At 39.0% G+C, this 21,911-nt stretch overlaps 3 protein-coding genes across 3 annotated transcripts; all 3 read left to right on the plus strand.

Moving 5' to 3' along the window:
• The first annotated feature begins 454 nt into the window (after positions 1–454).
• LOC102722633 lies at positions 455–3,902 on the plus strand. The gene is made up of 6 exons (XM_040529350.1): positions 455–615; positions 683–887; positions 1,179–1,322; positions 1,814–1,955; positions 2,512–2,765; positions 3,616–3,902. The coding sequence occupies exons 1-5, from the start codon at positions 455–457 to the stop codon at positions 2,685–2,687; spliced, it is 828 nt and encodes a 275-aa protein (XP_040385284.1). The 3' UTR covers positions 2,688–2,765; positions 3,616–3,902.
• A 639-nt stretch (positions 3,903–4,541) lies between these two features.
• Positions 4,542–6,949, plus strand: LOC102722917 (LOB domain-containing protein 12-like). The gene is made up of 2 exons (XM_015843097.2): positions 4,542–4,753; positions 5,453–6,949. The coding sequence occupies exon 2, from the start codon at positions 6,345–6,347 to the stop codon at positions 6,816–6,818; it is 474 nt and encodes a 157-aa protein (XP_015698583.1). The 5' UTR covers positions 4,542–4,753; positions 5,453–6,344; the 3' UTR covers positions 6,819–6,949.
• An 8,674-nt stretch (positions 6,950–15,623) lies between these two features.
• Positions 15,624–18,435, plus strand: LOC102719719 (protein trichome birefringence-like 34). Its single transcript, XM_006663653.3, has 5 exons — positions 15,624–16,425; positions 16,890–17,061; positions 17,135–17,343; positions 17,732–17,890; positions 18,055–18,435. Exons 1-5 carry the CDS (start codon positions 15,818–15,820, stop codon positions 18,401–18,403), a joined length of 1,497 nt encoding a protein of 498 aa, XP_006663716.1. The 5' UTR covers positions 15,624–15,817; the 3' UTR covers positions 18,404–18,435.
• The last annotated feature ends 3,476 nt before the right edge of the window (positions 18,436–21,911 follow it).

Here is a 21,911-nt window from a genome sequence, read left to right on the forward strand (position 1 = left end):
ATTGAACGTGCCATCACAATTATATCGTGATTATCGATATTGTGAAAGCTACCATGATTATAGCTAGGAATAACATGATTATTATTGGTTACCGCACAATCTCCCTTCCATAACCGTAGCATTTTCATTCAAAAATTTAAAATCTAGATTTATGCATCTTTTAGGTGATAATCACTATTACCGTTAACTATCGACGTATCACTGCCTAAATGTGATATTGCAAACCCTGATATACACTAATGGATGCAATCTTCCGGTGCTAGTAAAGTGAGCCAGTGCTTTCAATCAATAATAAAAAGCTAAAACCAGGATTATCCGGTGCTACAAAACCAGTTTTGCCAAAAAGAAAATGCTATAGCTTAATAAGCAAGGTAGGTCAGGTCATCTGAAAAGTGATTTTCTTTTGTTCAACTCATTACATAAATAAAATGGGCCTTCTTCTCTCTGAAGGCATATGGTGGGCCTGCCCTCCTTCAAATACAAGCCCAGCCCAGCTAAAATTCCATTTGTCTTCGCCTTCGCCGAGGCAGAGGCGGAGGCGGCCGGAGAAGCGAACCCAATGGCCGCCGCCGCCTCCCTCCTCTCCCTCTTCGCCTCCGCCCTCTCCAACCGCAGGCACGCACCCTTTCCCTTCTCCTTCCTCTACACTCACTTGCCCTGCTTCACTCTCCCCGCGCCGCAGCTTTGGGGACCAGGAGCTCCGCCTGCTCGACGCCGCGCTTTCTGCCGGCGCCGACGTCCCCGCGCTGCTCCACGCTCGCTCCTCCGCCCGCATTCTGCTGAACGAGAGCGCTTCCCAGGCATTCTCCGTTCCCGACCTGGGTACCACTAGGCTCTCCATCGCCGACTTCTTCGCGCGCGCCTTCGCCCTCGCCGGGGATGTCGAGGTGCGCGCTCATCGCTCTCTCCACCAACGAGGATGTGCCATTAATCATATGCAAATACAACAATCTACTAGAGTAATCTACTAGGTATTGATTTCGATTCAGATTGTAACCGTGTTGCTCACTTCTGGATGTAACCCTGTTTTTTCCAATGCGAATCACATCATGTTTGGCACAAACTAGATTACCACATAACATCCATCAGTCACGATGATGCCCTTATTCAATAACCTAGCTGTGCCGCGACTTCTTCTCTGTCACTACCTCACTAATTCTGCTTATGTTGATTACTAGAGCTGCCTCGCTATGATATATGAGGCTCTGCTTCTGAGAGAAGCCACATACTCCCATGACCTTCATCTGCAAGTATCCAATCAAGAATGGCTAACTTTTGCCAAGGACTGTCTCGATAATGGCTTTTACACCATTGCTTCCAAGGTACTTTGATTTCGGTTCTACTGTATCTCAACTTAATTCTTTTTATTAGTCAGCATCTAAACAAAACAGATGATACCTCCTAGTACGTTGCCTTGGTCACATGCTACAGCATCTAGAAGACCAGAATTAACTCACCAAAAGATAATTTAGTACCAAAATTTAGACTTGTCCACTTATTCAAAGGCCTCACATCTTGGAGCGTGTTCTGATTCTGAACAATGTGATGGATGGTGTTTGATGGCTGCCTGCTGTTCATACTGCTACTATCTTCCGTGCAAACTTAATACAAATAAATATAGATTTCTCTTTAGAACGACACTCCCATACGGGAATGCATTTCCTTCTCTTCCTCCCTTAGCAGTTAGGTTAGCTGATAACCATGCCAATGGGTGAATGTGAATCTACTCAGCTGTATATAATTAATTTTGTTGGAGTGCACCGCTCAATTTTTTTTGTGTAGATCCCTTATTCTACCGTATACCACTTTTTAGGCTTTTGCAAATGCTCTTGTGAATATTGATCCAAGCCACCCAAGATACTTGGACTCAACCAATTCTATTGTGAACAATGGCAAGATCAATGGTATAAGTGGGCTACAAAACTTCACCCAGTCATTATCTGCACCGCGTTCTGGTGCGTTTTGTAATACCATTAAATAATGTAAATTACATGTTATTGTGTTGGCTGGTTAGAATGAAGTTTAGATTCTACTCTTTGTGCTCTAACTGCCTCCTTTATTGTCTCTCTAGAGACTCCTGTATAACCTCATATGTTAAGTGATGCAATTGACATCAAAATGCAAACCAAATCTTGGGAAACTGTGATCTTACTCCAATGTGGCCAGTAAACTAGTACAGTAAATGACAAGATTGGATAAATGTCGCTAAATGGAATATCATGACATTTCTCTATAGAATAAGGATTACCGTAAGCTGAGTATGACTATGTTTTAATTTTCTTTTTAATTTAAGGAACATCTGGCTAGTTTAGCTGTTTTTGTTAAACATCGTCTATAAGACAGTAGATGGTGTTAGACTTGACTATGTGTTTATTTTTATTGTGTCCGTCATTCTGTTGGATTGACAAAGCATTCCTTGATCATAGCACAAGTCAGGGAACTATATCTTCTATTAGATCTTTCAAGCTTTGGAACTTATTATTTCCAATACTGCTGCTTGTACTATGACAGTTCAGACACAATCAGCTGAATACATGAAAAAGAAAGCTTCAGAGTTTAATGAAAAGAGCAATTTACAGTTGGGAAAAATAAAGGTTCCAGGAAGTTCGATGTTTAGGCTAGGTATCAGAACCAGGAACATACAGAAACTACATCATAGCCGGAAGAGGAATCTGGAAGAGTCCTGAAGCAATCTTGGTGTGGCGTCTTCCATAGACTGATAAGAGTGGCATGAGCTTTCATACAATCTGATGATGCAATAAAAGGTGAATCTCATGCCTTGAATTTACTTACTTGTTTGCTAATAGTACCTTTGAACTTCTCAGTTTAGTACTTAGTACCTAGTTGTGCATCTGCAGCACTTTCATCCGATACAGACTTCATCCAATCTCTTACAGTTATTTGCTCGCTACTCTTCTATAGCTCAACATATCTCCATCCTTCTATCCACTTGCTTTATTCCTTAAATACAGCCATACTGACATGTATCTCTCCTTATCAGATTTCAATGATGAATGTGCTTTGATTAGTACAGAACAAGATCACTTTGAACTTCCTGTTTGAAAGATCAGCAGATAGCGATGTAGGTTATGTAGAATCTATATGTGAGGGTTATGTTGATACTTGGTAGCATATGCACTTAACTCATTCTCATCTTCTTTGGTAAGCAGCATCATACATGTGTTGTACCATGTAAAACTCCTTTCAGTTACCTTTTTGTCACTTTCAAGTAGTTTAATTGATATTATGCCTCTGACCAAGTCAGTCGCAACTTCTTACTCCTTTAAAATAAAACCAAAGCATCTTTACTTCTAGAGCGTTGCTTTGCGAAAATTGAAAGCACTGAGTAGAATATAACTCCTCCTGGTCAGAAATTTATTTATTAATCAGTCTCATCGAAACGGGGTAGTGATATCTGCCTACGTTGCATTACATTATTGCATAGGAATTCCTGTTGCTTATTCACTGTAAAAGATTTTGTTGATTCCAATATTAAGTATAAGCTGTTCTTATTTACCACGGCTTATTTGGGCTGATGCAATGCAGCTAACTATGTGCAGTAATACTTAATATGCTTGAATGTAATGTGTTTGCTTTGATTCTTCATTCAATTAGGTAAGAATTTTCGTGCACTGGGAATACCGATGCTGATATCGTGGATGGGTATTTGGGATCCTGAAACAATGAGCATGTCAGTTGCCTCTTCTGCTGTTTCCCTGGGAAAGTAAGCTGCTGTTTTCATACTCTGAATGTTGTGATATACAGAGCAATATGCTATGTTTTACACCTCTGCATTAGGATCATAGGGATTAAAATCCAGTGTTGACTGCTTGAAGTATTTTTATTTTCTTTTGAGATGATCTATTGAATAACTTCTTGATGTTCATTCCTAGAAATGTTTATTATGCACAGCACGAAGTGATATCACAAGACATGGGATACACTTATATTTATTTTATAATGGAATAGCAACGACATCTATTGGAAGCACATGAAAATCTAGAAGGTAGGTATTGAGAGGTAATCATCTGTACGTTGGAATACCATGCACTTGAAAGGCACCTGACATGTGACAGTGTCGTAGATGGATATATCCAAATCTTTCAGACTGGATCCTGGTCCAGAGCACATGAGAATGTGTGACTTGATCTTAACTATAGTTCACACAACATGAAACTAATATTGATTTGTGGTCCAGAATCCAGATGGTAGTATCTTTGATCGTAGTATGCTAGTATATCCGATTGTGAGCGTCTTTCATGGGAACAAGTCGTCGTGTTGAAGAAACAAAATGTCTGTTCCATGTGCAGTACCCTAGAAAATAGGAATTGAGTTAAATGCAAAATCCTCTAGTGGCGTTTAGGACAAGATGTAAGCGAAAGGCTAATCTGTCATGTGGGTGATCACTCGGTCAGTCTAGCGATCTAACCAAGCACATGCATGTAAGGGGTTTTATTTTGACTGAAATAAAGTTGAAGAGTTGGCGTGCAACGGGTTTTACTTTCCCGGACTTGGGAACACATTAATTGTCGGCAACTTATTTGGCTGTCGGCACCGCCTCAAGTGTTGAGGGCCATAACCCGTCCTTTAGGGTTTTTGACAACAATGCCATGTGGACGCACGCATAGCAATATCGGCCCTGAGAAAACTGATCCACGTACCCTATTTCAACAACATTTTGCAACAAACGAAGGCAGAATGCGTGCTCTACTACACCAACTCACACAAGCCAGGGAAAATGAACGCACCAGAGGTAGGATTTTGTGTCTTTGCGTTGACAGGTCCAACAATAGTATTATTGTTTCCTAGCATATATTGCTCCAGACCAATTTGTTCTGTCATCTACACTGGAAACATAATCTGTGCAAAATTACAATATAAGGGGGGCGTAATGGACCCTGCATCTATCATAAATTCATAATTAAGCATAGGGGGGGGGGCATGGGTGTCTGCAGTACATGTCACCACCTGATTGAAACCCATTCTCATTTAGCAATGACAGATACTAGTAGCTTTGTCTGTACCCACAACCTAATAATGTATGCTGTCCATGAATAATGCTCATCTTAAGACATCCTCAGTTTGATGGATGTTGTCTATTGCGATGCACGACAAAGTCCTAATCTCGTCCTTGTTGGATAGCCTCTTCCAGCGTGAATACGTGTCATTTGGTTTCCTCGTGTTGACTGCTAACATGCGTGTATGGGATAAACAAATAGGTGTACTACTGTTCGTCGTTTTCTCATGTTCTATTACTCTATGATACTTGGATTAACGGAAAATTTTATATCTAGCTACTATGTTATGTCCAGTCTAATTGCTAGACGCTAGAGTCTTGAAGAAACTTGGAGTTAATTTTATTTTACTGCTGATATTAGTTATTTGTGCTATATAAGACTTTTTCACGTGGATTTGCATGCTGAATACTGATCCATCCCATTAAATTATGTAGGTAACATGGAAGTGTTTCATCTCAAGGTCAACTCTGAACCTGAATGTGCGTATGAGCTAGCAGTAACTGTCAAGTATACCAAAGGTCAAACAAATTGTACTTTACTATTTACATAACATATACTAGTGCAGTGGTGTGCTATACGATAATGGCTAACGCTACTATAGTACGAATTAACTTGATTACCAGCTGTCTAGCTAGCCAGATTTCAACTAGTCTGCCGATCGCATAGGAAATAATGTTAGCGGTGCATGTGGTTTGGTAGATTAGTCAAAGGGCTTTTTTATCATTCTTAAAAAGTCCCTCAAGATATTAAGAATTTTAGTATAAATTTTTGATACCTTAAGATACCATACTTTTTACACTAAAAATGACGGTACCTTGAGATACTTTTTTAAGGATCGTAAAAAAGCTCCTAGTCAAAACAATTGGTTTTGGTTGTTAATCGAGTTGCTGTGAAGTGAAGTGATCGATGTCTGCAATTCACATTGAACAAAAGAATGAAAACGCGTATGTAGACTTTCGATACCTTATGGCCAGACTTTAATGAGTTGAGCTGCTAATTAATCTTGATTAGTAGCTGCTAAGTAGAGACAAAAGCAAGTCTGAGAACCAATGATATGGGTGGATGCATGTAATCCATGCATCCAGCAGGGCATTACTTCATCGTTAATTAGCATGTTAGTATGATCGAAGAATCACTATATATACTGAATTGTATACACTCCTATTTTGCTTAGTACTAGTTTAGTATTATGTTTGTCGTGATTAGCAGGCTAGTTGCTGTTGCTGAGCTATAAAAGAAGAAGCTGTGGCAGCGTGCAGCCTCCCCTCTGAAAGCTTCTCGATCCTCTGCATCATATCGCCTTCAACTACTATTCCACTTAACGCCATGGCCGGGAGCGGGACGCCGTGCGCGTCGTGCAAGCTGCTGCGGCGGCGGTGCACGTCGGAGTGCGTGTTCGCGCCCTACTTCCCAGCGGAGGAGGCGCAGAGGTTCGCGATGGTGCACCGGGTGTTCGGCGCCAGCAACGTGAGCAAGATGCTGCAGGAGGTGCCGCCGGCGCAGAGGGCGGACGCCGTCAGCAGCCTCGTCTACGAGGCCAACGCCCGCATGAGGGACCCCGTCTACGGCTGCGTCGCCGCCATCTCCTTCCTCCAGCACCAGGTCTCCCACCTCCAGAAGCAGCTCGCCCTCGCCCACGCCCACACCGCCGCGCTGCAACTGCAGCTTCAGCAGCAGCAGCAGCTGCAGCACCAGCTGCAGCAAGATCATGATCAACATGAGCATTGCATCCTGCAAAATGCTCTTCCCCAGCTGATGCTGCAGGACGCATTCCTCAAGAAAGAGTCCATGTGGACCTAACGATATGACTCTTGTTTACGACTGCTAGTAAATCTCTCTACTTAGATTTCTATGATATATATAAGTATTGTCTTCTCTTCTGTAATTTCCGAAAGGATGGGAAAGTTAATGAAGAAGAACAATTTGGTGAAATTAGCCTACCTCATCTCTCCATTTCTGATCAAAAGGCTTTCTGAAGCACCTGTTCACTTCATGAAGAACCGTATTCATTCAGGATTCAGCTCACATGCACTCCACGACAAGTTTCAGACACACCTTTTTTGCTTTCAGAGATATTGTTGTTTGCTAATTATGGGTCAGTGGTGTGGGAGTGGGACATGTTAATTTGGCTCTACACGTGGTCTGTACACAGTAGGTTCCAGATAATACGTGCACATAAGTACACGAATTAAGCATCTCAAACCACCCCCGAACTCAATTAAGTAGCAGTAGAGCTAATGATACATCTAACCAATGGGGAGGCCTTACATGACCTACTAGATTCCTAAGTTCTCTGCACTGGACATGTGTCCTTTCTGATCTAATATGTGTATATTTGTTGCTTACCTGGATCGACTTCACTGATACCCAATTTGTCCTGTCCAAACAATATATAATGTTAATGTTAAATGCCCAGGACAGGCATCAGAATATGCGTTGGGTTGATATTACAAAACAAATGGCACCGGGTGCCTCGCGTCATCAAGGGACCAAAGCGGACAAAACCAAAGGGTGTTTCCATCAGTTCTTTGATGGTTTTGTTATTAATGACACATGGAGATCAAAAGTCCTCTTTACCATGCATCTTGTTTTATAAACTTGCCCATGATTGGCTTTGTGCTCTAGTCTCAATCTAGGACAAACAAATTAAAGGATCACTTGTAGCCCCCTCAATTCTGTATCTCATGTATGTACAAGTTCATGCGAAAATGATATTACTAGCGGATCCTCCTTTACAAAAAAGATAACTTCCTAGTTAAATCTTCAAATTTTAAAGTATTAATACTTGCAAAAATATCACTCTCTCCATCCAAAAAATATAGCATTTTTTAAAAGAGAGGACATATTACAAACTAAAATACTTTAGGAACATTTTCCCTCAAAAAATTATATTTTAATAGTTTTTATAAATACCCAGACAACATAATAATATCGGTGCAAATGTGCATATTAGAGAACATGTAATTTGCAAGTAAAAGAAGGATGTAAGATTACTAGCATATACTCTCTTTAGTTGGATAATTCTTACCATTTTGGACAAAAGATTATCAAACTTTTAAAACTTTGACTATTAATAACTTTTAAAACATTTAGTTTGATAATACTAGGAGAAATCTGTATAGATGATTTATAAAAAGTATTCTAGTAAAAGTCATTTATGTATTTTTTATATCCGAATGTTAAATATCAATTTAGAAGACCATGTTATTATCTAAAACGACAATAACTATCAAACTGGAGGGTGCAACATCTAAGCATCTTGGATTACACTAAGTGTGGTTTGCTATATCTATATATGGTGCTACCACAATAACCAGACAGTTTCTGTCATTTTACCAACGTCAATCAGTGATCGTGGAACAATCCCTGATCTGATGACCTCTTTTTATTCATAGTGTCTTGGTTGGTTGGCCCAAATCATTGAAGCAAACTACAGAGAGATGCAAGAAAGCATCGACAGATCGACATGGGCCTAGCATTCATACAGCCCTGAAGTTGCCAACTCTTCTTAATTTCAGCCCAGCCCAGCCCAGCCCAGCCCGGCAGAATTGGGATTCTTACTTACTGTTGCCTGTGCAGGTTTCCCAGGACTAATAATTTCCATTTCTTTTCGAGTACAAGTTGGACGTAGTACATGTCTAAAGAGATAAAGTCGATCGAGCTAGGTCTTTAATTAATTTAAATTAAATCTCGGAAAACAAGCATCCAATGCAAGCTAGGCTAAGGCGTACTTGGAAATTGGAATGGAAGGTCGGAGTAGATCTAGTGAGCAGGTTTCACTGCAAGGAGCCTAATCAATTATACTTATTAAGGAATAACTTTGTTTTGTCGTTGTTAATTCATATCCATGCCAATCTTGCAGCTAAACTTGTCATTGATCACATCCGTCAATTTTTGGAGGACACATGTGCATGAAGTTGGCGTTAGTACACCTTACAAGTACACATATATTCTAGGTGGTAATTAAGCATGCATATATATGCAGCGCCCTGCGCTCTGGAAAGTTGTGAATTTTGATGGTGTTTTCATTACCGTGTGGGGATTAAATGTTCTCCCTCGCAGCTTCTATGGATAGGAGAACCCAGTCATTGTTGGAACAATATCTAATTAATTGCCCACAAATTATCATGCGTGCTTTATTTTCAAAGACCGTGGCTGAACTGTTAAGGACATGTGATTAATCATTTTACGTGTCATCATTAACACACAACAAAAGCTTGGTCATTGTCTTTTTATTTATCGACCGCTTGGATACATATTCTAAGGCTACTTGCAACGTACATGTCTTATAGAAAAATTTCAAACATGGATGTGCATGGAACAAATACAGAACATAAAATATAACAAATTGAATATGAAATAGACAATCTACTATATAGTTTGTTTATTTAGCTATCTATGTATATTAAGGTCGCGTTCTTTTTCCTCTATTATTAACTTAGATTCTCTTTTTTTCTCTTTTTTTACGTGCATGTTTCACTAACTGCTAAACGGTATATTTTTTACAAAAAAAATTCTATACGAAAGTTGCTTTAAAAATATAATAATCTAGTTTACATTTTCCTAATTAATAACTAACTAATAATATACTAATCTATTAATACGTTTTTCATGTCGGATAACTAAGCCAAGTATCGGACACGACCTAAATATGTTAAATAGATAACTGCCATCTAAACTATCGTACTTGATTGTTGATGTCAAAAATGTGATCTGACGTGTCACACACGAAGGTCTGAGAGTCAGTCTTAGACAGCTCTAGTGCAGGACCTAAATTCTTAGAATGATAAGCGGGCGTGCCAGTCAGTTTGATCCTGCAACTGACAAGATAAACAGTAAAACAAGTCGATCGGCTATCGAGCCGATAGGTAACAAAATATCCAGCCGACCGAATATTGATGCTGCAATGGTTAGCCGATAGGATGAACGATCGGCTGTAAAAAGCATGGATCGGCTAGAAACACCAATTTAAATAAACTTGAAATAAATATTAAACTAACGTAACCCGCCAAGTTACCTATCAACTCTCAGTCAATCGGACGAGCCCCTATAACCAGATCGAACCAGACATACAGAGATTGGACTTAACCAAGACAGTATGCATGCAGTCGAGCACAATATGATTATAGCAAACATGAAGATCGATAAGGTTAATAAATAAACCGATAAATTAGTTGGAATAAACAATGAATCATGTGTTACGATCGGCTAAAACCAACTTGCATGTAACTCTCATAAGCTGCTGCAACATAAATAACTGCCGATCTAACTAAATCAAGCCGATTGGTATAGAAATAATGCAGTAAAACAATCGGCTGCTCTATTAATGTAAATATGATAAGCATGTAGATCGGCAAAAATCATCGGCTATAGACGGCGGACAAACAACCAAGATCTATAAAATACCTACCCCAGATTACTAAGAATAATCATAGAAGATCGGACTCAACCGAGATAGTTCAAGATTAAACCTAGCAATGTCAGGATATATACTAAACAAATCTAGATTGCTATCAAGCCAATGAGCCGATGACTGGTAACTTATCGGCTGGTACTTCGATAAAACAGTGAGCAAAATATATCGATCTGATATAAACTATCTGACAAACGTAATCTACTAGGTCGGACCTAACCGAGACAGTACTTGATTGAATATGTCAAATAGCGAATATCAAACCAACATAGATCGCTCAAAGTGGTCGACCAGATCAACTCAAAACACGAAAGTGATCTAAGTTGAAATTGATACGATAACTTGCAATCGTGCAGCTAGATTAGAAGATCAGACCGAACCGAGACAGTTCTAATCTAGCCGCACGATTACCGTGTCCCGGCGGAACGTAGGATTACCCCTCCGTCGGAGATCGAGACGATGCAGCCCCACGTCAGGTGCCAAGTTCCGCCGGAGTTGAAACCTTGGTTAGGAGGGTGGCGATGCGCCGAGAGTAGTTGATCTATTGATTGATGTAGATGGAAAACAACGACCCCGGACATTCATATTTATACCCTGGGGTTGAGGCTAGGCCGTGTTGAACACGACATACAACTCCTAATTGATAAAAAGAAATAACAAACTAGTCCTATGCGGACTCTATCTCTAACTCGTACTAGATAAAACACACACAAGTCCCGATCGGACTCTAATCTCTTAGAGATAAAATAAAATCCTAACTCTAATTAATAGATAAATTTACGCCGCCAAGTCTTGGTCTTCACGATTCCTTCTTGAATTCGGACTCTTCCGGATAAAATATCTATCGGCAATAACACCTTTGCTTATCCGAATCCTATACAGAAATTTACCAAATTTTGGTGTTAACACTGCCCAAATGTTTTTAATCGTTGGGTTGTGCAAGAGGTGTGAAACCTGTCCGCTAAATCAAATTAAATGGCGTGCGACAGTACTACTAGTGTAGTTGTGCCTTGAGACTGAAGACTTTAATCAAAAGGCATATGCATGCATGCAATCTACGTACGACCGATATATAAAAATAATACTATATGTGTTTCCTTCTAATTTGGCCCATCAGGGAAGCCCAGGAGGATTATTCCAGTGTTGTCCTTAAATATTAAAAATACCCAAAAGGGGTTAATAGATAATTTAATAACATTGACAGACAAGAGGGGAGGGTTAGTTGAGGTATCGATCTAGGATTAGAAATGAAATGAATGGGGTCAATCAGCCAGACAGCATGGGCCCCTTCGCCGTCAGTCCTTAGTAGTACATATATTAGAGCCAATGGTGTAGGTGCATGCAGATGCAGCTGCAGGCGTAGGCCCTCTCATTTGTGCTCTCTTTGGACTTCTTGTGCTAGCATACAAATCAATAGTACTATGTGTTTAGTGTGAATAGGTAATGTTTTTTTTCATATCAATAAGATATATGCCCATTTCTTAAAAAACAGTTATTGACCAGGGGTGGAACTAGCTAGACGTGTGGGACAGCTTGGGTTTAAGCCCTACGTCTATTTGAAAAATAGTATTAAGTTCTAGTCACAGGCAGAGCTGCATGTATGTATTTGAAAAAAAATTAGCTAGAGTTTATCAATTTTCACCATATATGTATTCCTTCGATTCAAATTCAGATATCAGTAGTAGTTTAAATCTACTTTAAAGCACTAAAAAATAAATGACTGGCACCCTCTTTTATTTTGCTCTAGCTTCGTCTCTAATTTTAGTTAAAATTTATCCAAAAGTATATACTCAATCGTTAAGCCCTAAGCTTATGAATTTTTTGACTCCGCCCTTGCTATCGACCATCATATTAAATTATTCTTTCATCCTAACCTGGGTATGCTCATATATATTGATTTATCTGTTAATACTTTTAATGATTATTTTAATGACACAAAAAGACGAGGGCATGTTCACAATGGATGAAATTACTTTGTCGTGTGTTTAGAACATTTGTCTTGTGCACAGGTTAATTCCGATGAATCTGAATCTTAAAAGCTGATATGTGGACCACTTGGGTGCAGCAGATTTAGATTACCTGTGTTCCTGAGGCCCCTGAAGATCTTATATCACTATACAGTGAATTTTATTTGGATATGCATGGTAACTTTCACTTCATATATCGCTCCATATATATATGGACCGGGATGCATACATAAGCAGGCGCATGGGACGGAGAAAATAGACAGAGCTAGCTACGCTCTGTCGGCAATTAAACTGGGAACATATATATAATCTTTCTTAATTATGATCACTTGGTTACTTTACTCCCCAATTTGCATATGGTAGCTAATGGTTCAAAATCAATCAATCAAACTTCATTACTCTTTTAATTTATGCTGACATTATTCAATGCATTTGTTAGTAGGAGTAGTAGCCAGCATCAATTCAATAATGCAAACTCTGCAACTAGCTAATGATGCGTGCCTTCTCAGCTAGCAGGAAAGGAAGCCATCCATATTTCATCTCGTTCATATATGAGGGGCCGAGCAGCATAGGTACGACCAGATCCCAACTGCTGCTACTGCACATCGACCACCTCGATCTTACTAACCTTCTAAGATCAGCTAGCTCAACAACTGATGTACTACCAAGCAGTAATTATTGTAGTACCAGCTGATGTACTAGTACCATTCTTTCAGTCTTGTGGATTGAGGTTCCTCAGCTTTTGCTAAATATGCAAACGATGTACATCATTCATGCCTTTCAGTTTTCATAGCTACTAATACACCTGTAGCAAAATATAAATATTTCTAAGTTATTTAGTAAATATTAATGTTGAGAATAAAAAAATAAAAAATGAATAGAGTGGGAGATAGTACTTCCAGTAAAATGAGAGGAATTTTGAATGAGATAAGGACAAGTAATACAGTAGATAGTACGGTCCATCTTTATGTTTTTTGGTGAAAAAAACAAGCGTCAAATGATATATTTGTAAAAACGAAAAATCTTTTTGTTAATAAAATTTTTATATACGTGTTTTGTTTTTAGTGATTTAAAAACAAAGGGTGGAAAATAAGCTATGATGAAAAAAAATCTCAAAATCAACTCTAAATTTAAAAAAATAATAAATTTTGGTTTACAAGTATAAACACAAGTGAAAAATATGACTCTTATATTTTGAGATCAGCTTTAAATATCAGAAAAACTTATATTTTGAAACGGACGATGATACTACGTATCTGTCAGAATGAGTTTTGAACAGAAAACGGCAACAGGCTGCTATCTGATTGAAACCATGGCCGTACTGTACATGTCTGAAATTCTCAACAGCCAAGCATTCCTATTAGACCCCACTTGTTAGGACAGGCTACCAACACATGCAAAGCAAATCTCATGACTCATCACAGAATTTTTCACTTAACACTTTCTATTTGGTCTTTGGCAGCACTCATTTCATGCTATGCCGAAAGAAGTGAACTGGGGGACATTTGAATATTCAGTACCAAACCAAATTGATGCAAAAGAATGTGCTGATTTATCATGTGCCATTTAATTAATTACCACTCGATAGCTAGGTAGCTGCATGCATGATATTAAATACTAATCACAATGTGTCCTATCCAGCGCATTATTGATCTGACCGTACGTTCGCTAGAAAAGAAATATTACAAGGTGAATAAAAGACGCTGCATGGGTGGACCATATAACTGATTATTGTCCGTTTGAAAGTAAGGCTGCGTTCCAATCTAACAAGGTTTTTGTGGTATCAAAAAAAAAGGACTTTGGATTTTTCATGGATAAGCTTACTAAGCTTCTAAACGAAATGTTTTGTATTTTTTTTATAGAAGTTCCTCGTGTAACCTTTTTGAAGTAAAATTTTCATCTGCAGTGATTAATTCAGTAATTGATATGATACCTTCAAATAGCTAAAAAAATCAGACAATTCACCAATGCCGTAATTTTATTTATTGTTAAATATACTTTTATGCATATATGTAGCTTTACATATTTAACAAAAATAATTTGAATAAGACGAATAGTCAAACATTTATAAAAAGTCAATGACGTCAAACATTTAGAGACGGAGGTAGCATATCACTCTTTTTTTTTTCCTTTTGGATAATGGATATCAACCATGCATTGATCTTCTAGTGCGTTTGTGCAATCAAATTCATAACTTTTATTGTTCAGAAACCGCGTGCAGTTTTCACACACACCGACATCAATCCATCTCAGTTTGTTAAGAAAGATTAAGGTGGTGTTTAGATTGAGAAAATTTTGGGGAGAAGCGTCATGTCAAATGTTTGACCGGATATTGGAAGGGACTTTCAGACACGAATGAAAAAACAAATTTTACGGCTAGCCTAGAAACCGCGAGACGAATCTTTTGAGCCTAATTAATCCATCATTATCACATGTTGGTTACTGTAGCACTTATGGTTAATCATGGACTAATTAGGCTCAAAAGATTTATCTTAAGATTTCTTCCATAACTGTGCAATTAGTTTTTTGTTCATCTATGTTTAATGTTTTATTTAGGTGTCCAAAAATTTGATGTGGTGTTTTAGAAAATTTTTTTGAAAACTATACAAGGCCTAATTATTAGTGGCCATCTGCATGCACTTGTGTACACAAGTCGACGTTGGGAGTCTTGGGACCAAAAACATAGCTGCATCGCAAGCTGACTCAGACGTACTGAAACCACTGTAGCTAACACTAACAGTGCACAGATAAAAATATGAGTGCAATTTCTTTGCTTAGTGACTTAATGCTATCGTTAATGCATGTTTGATAAGGAAAGCGATTTCTTTTCTGAATGCTCACCGTCGCCTTTTTATGGCTTAAGATGCGAATTGAATCTCATCATTTTTGCAATTGGCACACGCTGAATATTTTAGTTATACATGCATGGTTGGTGTGACTGTGGTGGACTGATAGAGAGCTGTCGGTCACCAGAAAGGAGCACTCTCTACCTCCTAGGAGCATCACCTTTTTCTCTATTTGTTTTTTGTTAACTAAACGAGCTACAGTTTTAACACAATAATTAAGCAGCCTAAAATTAAGGGAGCCTACTCTGTAGATGATTTCACAAATACAGGGCACAGTACATCTAGTAGAACAATCATATTGACAGAGAGCCATTTCAGTCTCAGTACTAAAAAGCTAACCTGCTCATGCTTTGCTAGGAATGATGGGAGTGGGTGCATGTGGTGATGATGAAGGAAGGAAGGTTTCAGATCAATAAGTTTCACCACCACCACATTCCAAACACAAGATCAGCATTTCAGTTCTACTACCCATTTAAGTTCCTTTCAGGCTTCAAGGTTAGCCCAAGGGTCAGTGTTGCTTGAGAGGTACTCACACAGCTGCAGGTGCTGCCAGGGCCATTTTAGCAGTTAGCCATGTGGACTGCTCTCTTCTCTCATCTCAGGGAGGTGCACAAGAGAAGTGTGGTGAAGGAGGACAGAATAATGAAGCCACTAACTGAGGCCAGCGGCCACAAGCAGGCGGCAGGTGCAGGCAGCAAGATGACGGTGCTGCAGTCTCCACTGGGGCTGAGAAGCATCCTCACCTCCCTCGTCGCCTTCTTCATCGTCGCCAGCACCGTCTCCCTCCTCTTCGACCGATCAGGCCAGGACGAAGCTCAGGTGCAGCTGGCCGTCGAGCAGCACCAGCACCAAGAAGTCCAGCTGAAGAAACCAGCTCCTGCAGCATCAGTGGATGAGCAGAAATCAGTAGATCGGGCGTCGCTGAGGAGGCAGGGCCAGCAGGCGCAGGTGCAATGGACATCTGAGCTCCTGGACGAGGCGAGGGACGCCGGCGACGGCGAGGAGGAGGAGGAGTGCAACTGGTCGTTGGGGCGGTGGGTGTACGACAACTCCTCCCGGCCGCTCTACTCCGGGCTCAAGTGCTCCTTCATCTTCGACGAGGTCGCTTGCGACAAGTATGGCCGGAATGACACCAAGTACCAGCACTGGAGATGGCAGCCTCACGGATGCAACCTTCCAAGGTACTGCTGCTATCTCATTTCCATTCTACATCAATTCAGTTTTCTTTAATTTGACACTGCAGCAAGTCTGAAACTGCAGTACGACTACCAATTGTTTCAGTGTTACTCATGGAATTTTGTTTAACTTGAACTACCCAAGGTAACAAAAGTTTCAGTTTGTGAAATCAGCACGCAAAAAGGTTCACTTGATCTGTTCCTGCGGGGGAAAAAACAACCTTTTCCATTTTCAGATTGCAGTATTTCTCTGATTACTCTTGTAACCCAGAGGCCAACTTGAAAGCACATAGAAAATTTGGTTAGTTTTGAGTTCTTTCGGAAACAGTTAGTTTTGAGGACTAAACTAGTGGACAGAGAAAATCAGTTATTTTTTAAGACAACGGAAGATACAGTTATGAGAGAACCAATGCTTATCGAAAGCTCTTCTTTTTCTGACATGGTGTCGCAATCTTTATCTGTTGAAACAGATTCAATGCCACAAAGCTTCTTGAAAAGCTCAGAAACAAGAGAATGGTGTTCGTGGGCGATTCGGTAAACAGGAATCAATGGGTGTCGATGGTGTGCCTGGTGGAGGCATCCATCCCTGATGGCCGCAAGATGCGCGTTTACAATGGCTCCCTCATTTCCTTCAAAGCATTTGTAAGCCTCACAAATCTCTCATCTTCTTCCTTCAGAAATCAGAAACACTCTGAACACCTTTTCGTTTCTTCAGGAGTACAATGCAACGATAGATTTCTACTGGTCGCCACTGCTACTGGAGTCCAACAGCGACAACCCCATCATTCACAGAGTGGAGTACCGGATCATAAGGGCAGACAGGATTGAGAAGCACGCTAGCGTTTGGAGGGATGCTGACGTTATCGTCTTCAACTCTTACCTTTGGTGGAGGAAGCAGAAGGCCGATATGACGATGAAGATCATGTAAGTATATTATTTCGGAATGGGATCCTCTGCATTTGAGTACAAAGTACAGAGGTGCTACGGTAATTTGCATTTGGTACATCTCTCGATCGTCAAAATGTATGATCGAGATTTATCTCTACAGCCATTGCTACAACAGCAAACGGTGTTTGGAATTACTGTTGCTACAGTATTTACGCACTATTCATGACATTAATTCACCGTGCCTCTCACATAAACAGTAATCCTCTGCATTACTGCAGAGGATCCGGACCCTATTATTTCTTACTACTTACTTTCCCAGTCAGAAAAAGAAGTTCCCTTTTCTCTCTTCCAAAAATGCAACTGTGATTTTTGGGGTGACGGTAAGTAAGTTGTTGTCTTCCTTGTGCAATAATCAATAATTTAGGTATGGGTCATTTGAGGATGGAGATGCAACGTTAGATCAGGTGGAAATGGCTGATGGTTTCGAGATAGCTCTCAAGAAGCTAACTGAATGGCTGGGGACGAACATCAACAAGAACAAGACTAGAATCTTCTTTGCCGGCTCCTCACCGGCTCACACCTGGTGAGAGTGATGCATACAAAATATTCTGAAAACCAACCAATTCATCAGCTCTTCTCAAGTTCCAGTCTGGATTATGCTTAGATACTGAAAATAACAGTCAAGTGCATAAGTGCATTGCATTCTGACAAGAAAATGCTGCAACAAAAATGGATTTCCTTTTTCAGGGCTAGCGACTGGGGAGGAGATGACAACAACAAGTGTCTAAACGAAACGGAACCGATTGAGACAGAAGGATACAAGGGCGCAACAACAGATTACAGCATGATGGACAAGGCGAAAGAAATCTTTGGGACACTGGAGCCAAAGGGCATACATGTTCAGATACTGAACATCACCCAGCTGTCTGACTACCGCAAGGACGCTCATCCCACGATATTCAGGAGACAGTACGTTCCTCTGACGAAACAACAGATTGAAAACCCGAGCATCTACGCGGATTGCATGCATTGGTGCCTCCCTGGAGTTCCTGATGTCTGGAACGAGTTCTTGTACGCATACCTCATGCACAAATGATATATGTATAATAATGTATTCTTAATTTGGCCAAAAATTTTCTCTGTTAACTTGTGGGTGCCTAGCATGGCCCCCATCATTTTTTTAACATTTATATAATTACATGTAAAGAGAAAAGGAAGAACATAATCGCAGAAATGAAGAGGAAGAAGATGAATTTATTTGCCTCTACTGAAAGTCACTTACTTTTCTATGGTTGTGCAGCATAAAAGAATATTTGTGAATTGGTGCTACAGTCGACCAAAAGCAACTGAAGTGATAGTAGTGCAGTCGGAAAAAATCTTCACCCTTGATTTTGATGGTTATTTTGTCATACATGGCAGAATACTACGTTCCTAGTCATACATGGCACACAATCAAAATAAATTTTAATTAAAATATGGGTACACCTTGATCAAGGGTGACTTGCCTCATATCTTCGAGAAAACCACGTCCAAACTAATTTTCGTTGACGTTGACTATGCACAAATAGAGAAAAACAGAAAAAAAAATATCCTAAAAACAAAATATATTATTATAAATTAAGTGTCATTAAGTAAATCTCAAATTCACAGAAAAATGGAGACTTGAACGGGATTTATTATTGGAGCTAAGAATAAAAATTTATGAATTTATGAGGATTAAACTATTTCCTAGATTATTGGGAATGAATAAAAGAATTTCAGGAAAAGAATTTTAAATTTTATGACTGTGGGATCTAGTGAGGGAGGGATGCGTATTAGACTTTAGTGTTACGAGTGATAGTTGTATTATGGGCCTCTGGCTGAAGGAGGGAATTTAGACTTCTTTGTTGGCAAGGTGTCACTAGATAATATGGGTTGAGGGTTACTGTACCTAGGAAGTAAAGTAGACTTTCCTTTGGAGTAGTGGTCTTGGGTTCATTGGAGCAAAGCCTTTCGAACTGGGAGGGTGCTAAACCAAACTTTGGCTTGGGAGGGAGGAGCTCAAAGCCTGCTCAAGCTGGGCCCCGCAGTCGACCCATCCATTGGCATGTTGGCATGGCCGAACAAGGCAGAACAGGGTGGCATGTGAAGTTTGGGTAGGGTAGACTGGGGAGAGAGGGAAAGAGTTGAGATTGACGGCCAACGACGATAGGGTCAATCTGGTGAGCAGCAGCTCGTCCGAGAAAAGGAAGAGACGGTGTTAGAGGGAGTAAGATACGTGGAGGAGGGTAAATGACACAAATTTGAGCTGGGAGGGCAGGAGGAGGCTAGCGAGTGGCGATGGTGATGGTGATGGTGATGGCTGTGCGTGCTCGATGTCCGACGTTGTGGGATTTGCGTCACCAGCGGTGACAAATTAAGTAGTAGAGTTTGGATTCGGGGAGACGGCAGAAGGAAGCTAGTACAACGAGTGTAGATTGGAAAGGGGAGAAGGGGGACAGAATGGGTTGGGGTAGAAACACTGGAGGGAAAGAGGCGCATGTATCTAGTTGTACAATTAATTAGGAGGGTGATGTCGATAACATTTTTTATCTGCTGGATATTAATTAAGACATTGTTAGTATTTGAGTAGCAAATTAAACTATTTATTGTTGCAGGAGGCAGTTTTTTTTCCAATTGTTTTTTCCATGTTATGTAAATGGTTAAGACTTTTTTTCCTTAAAAAGATGACAATATACGCCAATAATTAATTATGAATCTAGTACATACAAGTTAACTTCGCCCTATATAATTTAAAGAAAAAACACACATGGCTACGAACATACGTGCAATATTTTAGTGCTTTTTATCTTTCTAAGCTTTTATAGATCAAATTTAAACATAATAACACATATTGAAATATTGAATCTATGTTGTATAGGGCATATGTATTAAAAAATGAACGTATTTTCAAATATATACCCATGTAATTGAAAAAAAAAATCGAGTACATGACAAGAGTTTGTCTATATTAAATTAATAAGGAAGTAAATGGGGGTACATATGTTTGTGCATGGAGCGATGGGAAAGGCCAAAAAAGAAACTAGAGAAAAGAAAAGACGTAAAAGGTACATATGTTTGTGAAATATTGAATAAGACGGATAGTAAAACATGTATAAAAAAGTATACCAGCATCAAACATTTAGGAACGGTGAGAGTATAACATTTGTTTGTCCGACGGTGATAATGTGCCCATTGGGAGTTATTTAATTTACTTACATACATATATGTATTTGGTTGCTTTTGGTTTAATGTTTGAGTTGCACGTGAAAGAAAAATGAAGGGCATCGATCCAGAGTAGTCCATGTGCTGATGTACATATTGCATTCCATCGGATTCCCCTTGTCTGTCTTCAGACACATGCATGTATATTGCAGATACAAAACAAACGATCGATGGAGCCAATGTAAAAAAGCATGGTCCTGATTCGATCATCCAGCTGATAAACGAATACGATTGATCGATCCACTGAAACAGACCGCCGCCACCATATGCACTACAAGGTTTTTTTAATTTCAACTCTGGTTTTCTTGATTTGTTCACATGTTCATGTACACGTACTACATGACAACACGTACAGATATAATTTCAAGTAGACGCTACTATAATCTTAAAATCTAATTTATATGTGCATAAAAGATGAAATCATATATCTAATCTCTAGTTTCCTAGCTAGCGCGAACCTCAAATTAAATCAATTAGTCAATCTAGGACAATTCCATCATTTTTAAAAGATAGTGGAACATATCATATTTTTAGAGTAAAACTTTGGTTACCTTTTAATACTAAGTTTTGGAAGTAACAAAATTTTACACTAATTCTAAATATCTTAGGGTATTTTTCCAAGAACCATAAATTTTACAATCAATCTATTATTGCTTGTCTGGTAATATGTGTTCTTTCCGATAAAAAATAAAAGATTATCTATTTTTATAGATATTTAATAATATAAATGATTATATTAATCATTAGAAAATTGGAAATCTACTCTATAAATATTATTAGATGTTGATTTTTTTTAAAAATAGACCATTTAATAGTTAAAATAACGTACGTGCAAAACCAATAAATAACTGAATAATATGTAGTAAAATTCTTGATCAGTGTTGATGATCGGTTAGGCTGAATTATCTAAGTGAATTTTTTTTAGAAAAGCATGTCGATTGACTTAAATAGAAAGTAAAAAGACACAAATGGATGTCTTCTAGGAAGCATAAGTATCCTGTATCCGTAGTGGTTATATTTTAGAACAGAGAAAGCACAAAGTGATTAAAAGGAAAGTATATGCTCGTGAGTGATATAGTCTCAATCTCGCTGCGCGTGTATGTATATAAATTATGTGCGGCTGACTCTAGTGCATTTTATTAGTAGTAGAATTTAATTCACACCGTTGATATATTTTTATCGGACGACTGAGTTAATATCATCCTTTTTATTGTGTTAATTATTGTCAAAAAATAAAATTATAAAATACTGCTAATCAATTAATTAATAAAGTAAAAAACCCTTGACTAAGATTAGTTTTATTGATAGTATAATATTAATATTAAAATACACAGAAGAGTTACTAATTTATTTAGGTATAT

This window comes from Oryza brachyantha, chromosome 12 (assembly GCF_000231095.2).
Source record: "Oryza brachyantha chromosome 12, ObraRS2, whole genome shotgun sequence".
Lineage (NCBI taxonomy): Eukaryota > Viridiplantae > Streptophyta > Magnoliopsida > Poales > Poaceae > Oryza > Oryza brachyantha.

Bases quoted from the DNA above. Each gene is read 5' to 3' on its own strand.
- LOC102722633 (XM_040529350.1), top strand. From the start codon at position 455: ATGGTGGGCCTGCCCTCCTTCAAATACAAGCCCAGCCCAGCTAAAATT. The intron at 616-682 runs GCACGCACCCTT...CCCGCGCCGCAG, and splicing joins TCCGCCCTCTCCAACCGCAG to CTTTGGGGACCAGGAGCTCC. The intron at 1,956-2,511 runs GTGCGTTTTGTA...GTACTATGACAG, and splicing joins ATTATCTGCACCGCGTTCTG to TTCAGACACAATCAGCTGAA.
- LOC102722917 (XM_015843097.2), top strand. From the start codon at position 6,345: ATGGCCGGGAGCGGGACGCCGTGCGCGTCGTGCAAGCTGCTGCGGCGG.
- LOC102719719 (XM_006663653.3), top strand. From the start codon at position 15,818: ATGTGGACTGCTCTCTTCTCTCATCTCAGGGAGGTGCACAAGAGAAGT. The intron at 17,062-17,134 runs GTAAGCCTCACA...TCGTTTCTTCAG, and splicing joins TCATTTCCTTCAAAGCATTT to GAGTACAATGCAACGATAGA. The intron at 17,891-18,054 runs GTGAGAGTGATG...TTCCTTTTTCAG, and splicing joins TCCTCACCGGCTCACACCTG to GGCTAGCGACTGGGGAGGAG.